The sequence below is a fragment of the Poecilia latipinna genome, unplaced genomic scaffold, assembly GCF_001443285.1.
Source record: "Poecilia latipinna isolate Pla-1442-1.1 unplaced genomic scaffold, P_latipinna-1.0 Scaffold367, whole genome shotgun sequence".
Lineage (NCBI taxonomy): Eukaryota > Metazoa > Chordata > Actinopteri > Cyprinodontiformes > Poeciliidae > Poecilia > Poecilia latipinna.
The window spans coordinates 318,060-328,293 of NW_015112983.1; the positions used below are offsets into that span (position 1 = coordinate 318,060).

At 36.9% G+C, this 10,234-nt stretch overlaps 1 protein-coding gene across 1 annotated transcript; it reads left to right on the forward strand.

Moving 5' to 3' along the window:
- The first annotated feature begins 4,069 nt into the window (after positions 1–4,069).
- On the forward strand, positions 4,070–9,667 carry ap3s2 (adaptor related protein complex 3 subunit sigma 2). The gene is made up of 6 exons (XM_015036404.1): positions 4,070–4,138; positions 5,658–5,749; positions 6,091–6,202; positions 6,546–6,617; positions 7,744–7,851; positions 9,049–9,667. Exons 1-6 carry the CDS (start codon positions 4,070–4,072, stop codon positions 9,172–9,174), a joined length of 579 nt encoding a protein of 192 aa, XP_014891890.1. The 3' UTR covers positions 9,175–9,667.
- The last annotated feature ends 567 nt before the right edge of the window (positions 9,668–10,234 follow it).

The window sequence follows — 10,234 nt, forward strand, 5'->3', positions numbered from 1 at the left end:
TGGATTTGGACGGATGGATGGATGGATGGATGGATGGATGGATGGATGGATGGATGGATGGATGGATGGATGGATGGATGGATGGATGACATCCATAAATATGTTTTGTGCCATTGAAAAATTACTAGTTCACATATTTGAGGAGGACCTTAATTACCTTCATGGTTGTGCTTTATGACCATTTGTAAACTACTGTGTCCTCAGCCTTAGGTTTCCAACACTGTCTAGGAAAAGTCTGGAATTTTAATGAAATATTTTTATAGTCTGGAGCAGAAAAAAGGAAAGTAGAATTTAGTAAACCTATGGGATTTCAAAAACTTTAGTTTGTATTCCACTGTTCAAAAGTTCCACCCATCCACCCATTTGGACATTTCAGTTTAATCATTTGCTATAAAATATCTCAACAAAAGTCAGTCGATGCTGATTTGGGATGTCATTGTTTGGAGTTTCCAAAGCAGTGAAGCATTCAAAAATGTACAAAGGATGCAGTAATTACATGAATCCTCAGTTGATGGTGCATTAGTCACAAAGACTGCAAAATTATATAATGTGGAAGCAGAGAGGTCTCAACTTGAAAGACAAACTCCAAGGATTTTCTGGTTTTATTCATTTTTATTTGAACAGATTATGAGAACATCCCTGTAAAGAAATCAAAATGGTCACGTAATTTATGTTGACAATTGTCACAATAAGTTTTGCTAGATGATGAATTGTCAGAGAAGTTATTGCTATAGATGGTAAAGAGACCTTTTCCAACTAAAATGGCCTCATTTTAGTTAATGGCTATAGCATAATAATGCAAGAACACATTCTCAAAGAGCAATACATTTTAAAAACCCAACTGAGAAGAAAGCAGCTGATGAATGGAGGACCAAAGGGAAAAAGTCCTCTTCATTCACAAACTTTAAATTCTAATGAACATTTAACACTGGAACTGTAAGACATTTAAAATATCCTAAATTAATAAACTACAAAATAAAAGGAATTATGAAGTCTCTGGTCTCAACTAAACATTTTATTTTTATTTTGTTTACAAAGCACCAGAATAAAGACTATTCATCCAATTTTTGGTAGAAATGGAGAAACAAATCATGCAAATGGGAATAGAAGGACGGGAATGCAACAACAGGACAGGTGCAAGTTCCAAGTCAAACCCTTTAATGACTCAGAATGAAATCACTACTTTTCAAAAACTCACTTTTAAATATTACTTAAACAGCAAAATACCTGCAGCATTCCTTAAGGCAGATTGCTAAGAAAGTTTCAAGTCAAAATGGGGAACAATCAGGAGACGTCACCTGGGAACCCTTCCAGGGTTTCCTCCAGAAAACCTGCTGACCCCGGTGGAAGAGCTGCTAAGGTCATCCATCAGCAGTCTGCTGCGTTTTTGGGTTAAAAAATATCAAGTTACAGGCATCAAAAGTCAGAAATGACAGCGTGTGAAGCCAACGGACAACTGATGAGACGGCACAATTGTTTCACAACTCCTCAGTAAGTTCAGTGCCTCAACTATAAATCTTTAGCTTAATCTATCTTTACTGTCACTGGTGTAGAAAAATCCCTATTTAAAACAACAACCCATATCCCGGTGGGGGTAAAATAAAGCCTGGTGGCCCGCCAGGCTGATAAAACACTGTGAGAAACTTCTGTATATAGCTCTGGCTGTAAAGGGGAACCCTGTCTATATTGGCATGTCTGTACAGGAAGACTCTGTGTTAATTTCTAAGCAATCTTTAGGCTGCTCTTGGTCTTATACCTCACCTAGGACCAGACCCGTCCCAAATAGAGGCATGAAGCCTCTGACAGCTCCTAGGATCACTGGGACACTCAAACACCTTAACCACAATAAGATGACAGCCCACAGAGGGGAAAAAAAAAACAAAGCCAGAAACAGTTAACTGTTATGGAGAGAGGGCAGAAGGTGGCGCTCTGGTGTTTCTAACAAAACAAGAAATTTAGTTAGAAACTAAACTTATTTTCTCAGTTATTTTTCTCACCACTGAAACTACACTTGGTCTGACGTTCTGATTAGATGTGGTTGCTTCCTGGAAAAGGTTGTTGGCTAACATGATGCTGTTAGCCAATAACCATCATCTGTTCATTCTCCCTTTTCTTTTCACTTCCACGAACATAGAACGTTCTCCTGAGCAGTTGACCTGTTGTTGTGTCTCTGCTCTGTCTTCTCACCAATCGGTCATGTCAGATGGCTGCTGGTACTGAGCGCGGTTCTGGTTCTGCTGTTGGTTTGTTCCTGTTAAAGGGGAGTTCTTCCTCTCCACTGTCACAACATGCATGCTCTGCATGAGGGACTGCTATAAAGTCAGCAACTCAACACAAGCGATTTGCTGTCACCCCCTGCTGGTCAGGAGGAGTGAATGACAATGACTCTATATAATCTGCTGGGTTTTATTTGGTACAAACTTTTTAACTACTTTATAATAAACTGAACCTAATGAATAGGTAACATCAATAGGTGATTAATTTATGTAAATATAAGTCAACAGATCTTAATTAAATGTTCAGTTTGGATTTAATTTAAATGTAAATCATGAACTTCTTGTCATTTTGATGTTTTTGAACTAAATAAACTTTATTTATTGATCAGAATCCAGAGCTGTGCAGATCATTAACAATTTCAACTGTGATCTCTACAGAAACAGACACTTGGCCTTCAGTGAAACCACCAGTCAGATGCGCTTTTCTGTCGAAAAATCCTCTCGTTTCAACCATATTTATTATCTTTCAAGTATACGGAGGTAGGACGTATTAATAAGAAATCTGCTGAATAAGATGTATATGACGTAGCATCGATGTGCGCATGCGCATTACCACAAGGTAGGACGGATTAATGGGTAGCACAGAGCATAGACATAATGTAAGAGTAGACCCTGCATTGGCCGCTCCGGCGCAGGAAATACGGCGGCCATCTTGGAGCGGTATACCCTCCTACTTTGCTCAGTCAAATCAGCAGAAGATACCTCAGCACTGAGGGATATTGTTGTTCGGATCTATGGATTATTGATGTGAGGGCTCCACAGACAACATTTCACAAGTAAGATGGCCATATTATTGTGTATATATTGTGATTAGAATATGGCTTTACTGTATTTATGTCCACCGGCGAGATACCAGCTAATATTAGCTACAGTGCTTGGTGTAATACGGGTTCAGCCCCGCTATGAAGGCTAACTGAGATTCCGTAAATCTAAGAAAATAATTATTTTCTAACATTGGCTTAGATTATCTGACACAAGGGCCTATATTAGAAATTAAACAGTATAACACATGTTATAAAACTTATATTATGTGTTATAACATTCACCGGCAAAGTTTAAAGTTTACACAGGTGGTAAAGACTATTATTTATATTCTTTCACTCTGTCAAAAGTAAGATACATCCTAAATCTTCCGTTTTTGTTTTGAAAGTTTCCTAAAGACACGATGTGAGGAAGAAGAGGGAGAAATCTATAAAGAGAGACGGATTCACGGATGAATCTCTCATCGGATTTTGGACAATATGTATTGATATTACTAAATAATTTATTAAATAAATTATGAACGGCTGTGTGCTTTGTAATATGCTCTTCATACATCGATATCAGAATATTCCATTCCTATTCTATTGTTATAGCCACTAAGCTTATTTAAATATGAACTATGTATTAAAAACATACTTAAAAATACAATTGTTTATAAATGTTGCTTTGATAGATATTTGAATATGGTTTACAGAAACAAAAAGTGTGTTATGATCGATTAAATGCGCTGATACGTCATTGTGCCTGCTAAACACATAACGCTGAGTGGAGTGGTGTACCGCTCCAAGATGGCCGCCCTAAATCTTGTCAACGACAATAGGTGAGAGCGGTCCATGAAGCGTCTATCCTTATATTATGTCTATGGTTACAACACCGGAACAAAAAAATTCTGGCGAAGATCGACTGATGCAGCCGGATGTGAGCTAAAGTTACATTTCCGGCCTACGGAAGACCATTTAGCACACAAGCTAACATCTGACAGAAATACAAAATTTTTTGGCACTAGTATTTGGTGACGCCAAATAACAAACATGATAAAAGCTATATTGATTTTTAACAACCATGGGAAGCCGCGGCTGATTCGATTCTATCAATATTTTGTGAGTATTTTTAGATGTTGCTGTTTCAGTTAATTAGCATTTTCCGGCTGTGCTAACCAATGTTAGCTTGTGTATATGTTGAATAACATAGTCTGTTTTAATATTTCAACGAGTTTTATGCGATTTTTCTCTGACAGATCATCACATTTTTGTTCACAATATTTAATTTTCTCTCGTGAACCATATGCTAGTCAACAATTTCACAACAGCCCTATGAACATTATGACTTTGTTGCTGGAATGATCTATTAATTTCTATTCGGGGCCAAAATTTGACCCTTATTCAAAATATATATATTTTTAAATTATTTTATTATTTTTTATTTTTTACACAACATAGTGTATTTATGTAACTAAAACTCATCTTGAAAATAAAGCGCTATTACGTTATCGCACTACTTTCGTATATTGTTTGCGGACTGTATTGTTTTTAAGTTTGAGTTTTCTTCCGATGTTGACTTGCATCTCACGAAAACCCAAACACTAAGTCCTCATAAAATAAGGACATTACTTAAAACCAATAGAAAGGATTACTTATAAAGGAACGTTCTGCTATGGCCTGAGCAGGCTGTGACTGTGACAGGTGTTTATCAGACACACAATGACAACATCTGCACAAGGGCTAAGCTGCAAAACAATCTGGTAGTTTAGAGTTGTTTCAGTCATATGTCTTGTGGATAAAGGGGGATGTTTAGTGGAGGGAAAAAGGTTGCGAAACAAAGCTCACAAAAAGTTTTAGGGAAGTTCTTGATCTGATTCATTATTGAATTTATGTTCATCTGATTCATTCTTGAGTCAGACAGACATACATTTGGAGATCAAGGTGCTGGTTCCTGAAGTAAGAGTGGAGATGTATAGAATCCAATCTTCTTGAGGTCCAGTGCAAAATTTCAACAAACAGTAATGTTTTGGGGAGACACACTCTCTAATAGTGTTGGTTTTATATATATATATATATATATATATATATATATATATATATATATATATATATATATATATATACATATATAATTATTTGAATGCAGTATCTCCGAGGCTTACAAAAAACAACTAATTGTTAAATGTATTTGTATATGGGATTTTCTGACTTTGAGGCTTTTTAAAATGAGTTTTTAACAACATACATGGAGAAGAAAACAACAGAAGGCATATTCAGCCTCCAGTAGCCAAAGGGTTGATCTTCAGTGCTACCAAAACATGCCCCTGAAGATGCATCCCACTTTAGTTGATCATCTGTTGTATAAAACCTGTCACCTGGATTAAGTGGAAAAAGTTATAGGAAAACAAATTACCCCCAGAATTTATAAAGCAGAGAGAAGCTAAACAAGTGCCTGGAGCAATCTGTAAAACACATTAGAAGTACCTCCATTTTGTAGATCTCTGTTTTGTAGATCTCCTAAATCTTGCTGGAATTTATGGAATGATAAAAACCGTGCCTTTTCAGTAAAACAAATGAAAAATTCAAAAGACATTTCTGAAATTGTTTAATACTTTCTCTGTACACTATTTTCTTGCAGTCAGAGGACATGCAGCAGCAGATAATTCGAGAGACTTTCCACTTGGTATCAAAGAGAGACGACAATGTTTGTAACTTCTTGGAGGGTGGAAGGCAAGTTATTTTTCTCTTATGTTCTGTTTTTATACTGAAGAACAAACTCTGTTATGTGTTGTTTTTAAGTTACTGTTTCTGTAAGGTCCTTAGCCACGTTGAAATATTTCCTTTAGTTTTACTCAACAGACGGTCGTCACTTGATGTCTTGTAATAGCTTTTGTAAAACAGAAGATGGCAGCAAAATATAAAGTTTTCTCTTCTTCCCTTTTCTCAAAAATACGTTTATTTGTTTAGCAAAGTAGACCTTTCATCTCAGTTATTTATGATTCTCTGCTGCTGTAAAAGAAATGCTTGTTCTGCATTTTTTAAAGCCTTTTTTCTTTCAAATCTGCTTTCAGTCTTATTGGAGGCTCAGATTACAAGTTGATTTACCGGCACTATGCTACCCTCTACTTTGTCTTCTGTGTGGATTCATCTGAGAGTGAGCTTGGCATTTTGGACTTGATCCAGGTCAGCTGCTGTTTTTTATTGTGACTCTTTGAGAGTAACTTATGTTTCACTAAAAGGAACTATAAAACCCTTGAATATTTTATCTCAAAAAGGTTTTATCACAACAGATTTAAATGTTTTGTGCTACACAATCTGCTTGTTGTTGGTAAGATTCTGGAAACATAACTTATTATTGGACCATGACCTCATCCCTAGATACTTTTGAATTAAAATCAGAAAGGATTTGATTCTTCTGTCAGGATATTTACCTGTACAGAACAGAAAACTGATCCAATAAAAGTCCACACAGAATCAAAATACAAATATCTCAAAATAATTATCTGTTGTTTTACATTTATTTTAGGTGTTTGTGGAAACGTTGGATAAATGCTTTGAAAATGTTTGTGAATTGGACCTAATATTCCACATGGATAAGGTGAGTGGAGGTGCTTCTGTGACTGAAATATATTTATCTTAATTTCTTTTCATTTCCAATCATAAATGCAATAATGTTTGAACTTGTTTTTGTGTGGCACAATTTTCCTGCTTACCGATGTTTATTTAGCACGATACTACAATGTGTAAGATTGAGTTGGAGCCCTTTTACTTTTTTTCTTGTTACGGCTTAAAAGTGTGTAGAAGAACAAACAGTATTATAACACTAGATTTCTCTTGTAGGTAGTTGGGCTTACGTTTCACTGCTCGGGAAATTTTCTCCATATGAATATTTAACTAAAGGTGGACACGTGTTTAAAATCCAGATTGGAGAGTTTTACCTTGAATATATCCTGGTAAACACTGAATCAGCATCCGATCACGTCTGGTAGTTTCTGAACTTCCGATGGTTTCATTCTAGTGAACTTGAAAGCCTCTGGGGGATTTCTTCTGTCACGACACAAACATTCACATGAACCCAGATGAACTCTTTATTTAAGTGATGTAGGTATCTGAGCTTCCGTTTTTCCTTCTTTAAGAAATCCTTTCTTTCAAATGTCTCTAAACCGTCTTTAAGGAAGCTGCCATCTCACAGACATACCTGTGCTTTTCAGCTGGTTTATAGACTTTTATTGATTTTAATTATTAGACAGTAAATCACTTCTATTGTGTACACAAAAACTTGTTTAATTTTATAAAGCTATTCCTTAGAAGGCAGATCTGAGTTATTAAGGTTACAGACCTACTTACATGAAGAAGTGATCAAACACATCTACAGGCATCTTGACTGAATTTTCCCACAAGAATCTGTTGTCATGTGGAGCAGCTAGGTTTGGCCTGAGGAATGTTACCAGCATGCTAATATTCCCCAGCTCTTCACCATCTGCTGGCAGACAGCCTGGATGGCATGTTTACAAATCATTTATTGTTGCATGCCAAGTTCTGGCAATGCAGACACATTTTTGGGTCTTTGAAATGTATTAGAATGTAAGGAAGAAGACCGTTTTTGTAAATCCATGAAATGGTTTGACTCTGCAGGAATTTACATACCTATATATTAGAGGGAAGCAGAGCTGTGGGGGGGGAGGTGGGGAGACCTTACTAAGTGTGTTGTGCTTTTTCTGCAGGTTCATTATATCCTGCAGGAGGTGGTGATGGGAGGCATGGTGCTAGAGACCAACATGAATGAGATCGTAGCACAAGTAGAGGTGCAGAACCGCATGGAAAAGTCAGAGGTCAGGACTTCTCTGTTTTTATTTAAAGTGATCTTTACATATACCCCCCGTCCCATAACTCTGACTGAGATTCAGCAATTATTTTATCTAATTTGAATGGGCAAAATGTTCTTATTTGCTAAACTGGTAGATAAACTGGTGATTCATGTTTTAAAAGGAACAATTGATGTATAATGGCAATAATAGCTATTTTTAAATACATTTACAGTCTTTCATTAGGTCTTAGTAAGGTTTCTATAAAATCTAACAATTCCCACAGAATCAGTATGACCATCGAAAGCTGACACTGTTTCATCTGTAAGGCACATTCTCTTTCAGGTCACATGTCAAACTTATCTTATCAGCTCACCGTTGTAAATGCAGCACTTGTTGTCAGGTGGAAATAAAATGGAGAGGTTATGTTATTCCAACCTGACCTGAGAGTGTGAGATACTCCTGTGCGCTCAAACTGAGCTGACCACTCCCAAAGATATTTTCAGACTTGTCGTCAGAAAACTTTGAGATAAAAGTTGGGTTTTATCTCAGGTTTTATTAAGGGAGGAAAAATATGCTTGGCCTTGAAATATCCAATTAGCAAAATGGATATTTTACTTGGTCTAAAGTTTAAGATTTCTTTTTTTTTTTTTTAGCTGCTTTGACTTATTATTTCTCTCTTTATATATTCTCAGTCGGTTGTTCAAATCCTGGGATTTTGTTTTATAACTTAACCCTGCTGTAAACCTCTCCACTACCTTATCCCTGACCTCTCTGCTGTGCTCCGTAGCCGTCACAATGCTGTTTGTTCTCTAGCAAACCCCTCAAAGGCCTACAAAGAACAGCTGTATTTATACAGAGAATAAATTACAAACATAGGCACATAGTTGGCTTCTGAAGGCAATTTGTTGCTCTGGATATTATTTAGGGGTTTTAGAGTAAAATGGAACCTGATAACTGCAAATTCCTATTAAGAACAGCAAAGTTTGTGGTTGAACAAAATATTGGAAAGCTTAAGGTGCGTGAAGACGTCCAGGCACCATAGCAGAACATCCCTTTTTTAGCTGCTTTTAAGTTTTTCTCCGCAACCTTTGTTTTCTGCTTTCAAAAGAAAGCATGTGAGAATATTTTCAAGGACATTTGTTCCTGTATAAATGTGGCAAGACAAACTCTTTTATGGTAAGAAGACATAAACTTGTTTGGCTTGTTGCTTTTCACGTGCAGGGAGGTCTGTCCGCAGCTCCAGCTCGTGCCGTCTCCGCCGTGAAGAACATGAACCTGCCGGAGATCCCCCGGAACATCAACATCGGAGACATCAACATCAAAGTGCCGAGCCTCTCCCCTTTCTGAAGAGCAATCCAGCCAAACTTTGCAGGGCCAGAGAACGGGACTACTGATGCAGCCCGACAGCAACACCCAGCTCTGCAACTAATGTAGACAACACTGGTTTTTATTCGGATAATGAAGAACCACAGCAGCTTGCTTTTTCTGTTCATCCCAGTTTTGCTATGTGTATATAAGAGGAATTCTGAACTCAGTTTAATCCTGCATTTGCAGATTAACTCAATTAAAAAAAAAATTGCACAACACTTGAGAAGTTCTACAAAGCATCTGTATCTTTGAGTCTTAATTTCTGCAGTGAGCTACTTAATCTTTTCAAATTAAATACAGCTTCTCTTTGCTCAATGGGACTTTTCAGCACCTCCAAGCTTCAGCTGTTTATTAGCAGGAATTTGAACCAAGCTAAAGAAAAATCATTACTCTTTTTTCCTGAGTTTTACTGGACCTCATCCAGTCCATGTGAAAAATTATACTTTGACTTCTGTGCTTGTCTATAATAATTAAAAAAAAAAAAAAACTCTTGGTTTTTGCGGGGAGATCAGTTTCCCCTCTATAATTTATTACGTCTTTGGCATCCTCATAATTTTTGATGAATGTTGCTCCTGGGAGCGGATTGCGTCCGGCTCTGGAGATGTAAATGCTGCTTGGTTCCAGCCAACCTTCAGTGTGACGTCAGAAGGTCTTGACAACATCTGTTAGGGAGACAGAAGACATTTTTTTTTCCCCCTCCGATAGTTTGTATCTCTGTAAATGTTTTTGTGTGTGATTTGTTGAATTCAGCTGTCGGAAATCGTTACGCTCTGTTGGTAGAGTTTTACTATGAGATGAAGTGATCTGTAACGGAAAGTAGGCATGTCATGGTGTCAAAGACATTCCTTTGCCAAGGTAAATTAATTAAACTAATAACTGTTTGATCATTTGAGTCATTCTCCTCTCTTTTAAGTTTGCAGAACATTTTCTCCTTTTTTGCTCGAACATGTTGAGCTTGTAGTATTGCTGAGGCTGCAGTTCTGCAGTTTTCCACCACATTCTTTCTCTCCCCTGGTCCAATAATAAAGAGTTTTTTTTT

Coding starts and splice junctions, on each gene's coding strand:
- ap3s2 (XM_015036404.1), top strand. CDS start 4,070: ATGATAAAAGCTATATTGATTTTTAACAACCATGGGAAGCCGCGGCTG. Junction 4,139..5,657: donor TTCGATTCTATCAATATTTT/GTGAGTATTTTT, acceptor ATTTTCTTGCAG/TCAGAGGACATGCAGCAGCA. Junction 7,852..9,048: donor ACCGCATGGAAAAGTCAGAG/GTCAGGACTTCT, acceptor TTTCACGTGCAG/GGAGGTCTGTCCGCAGCTCC.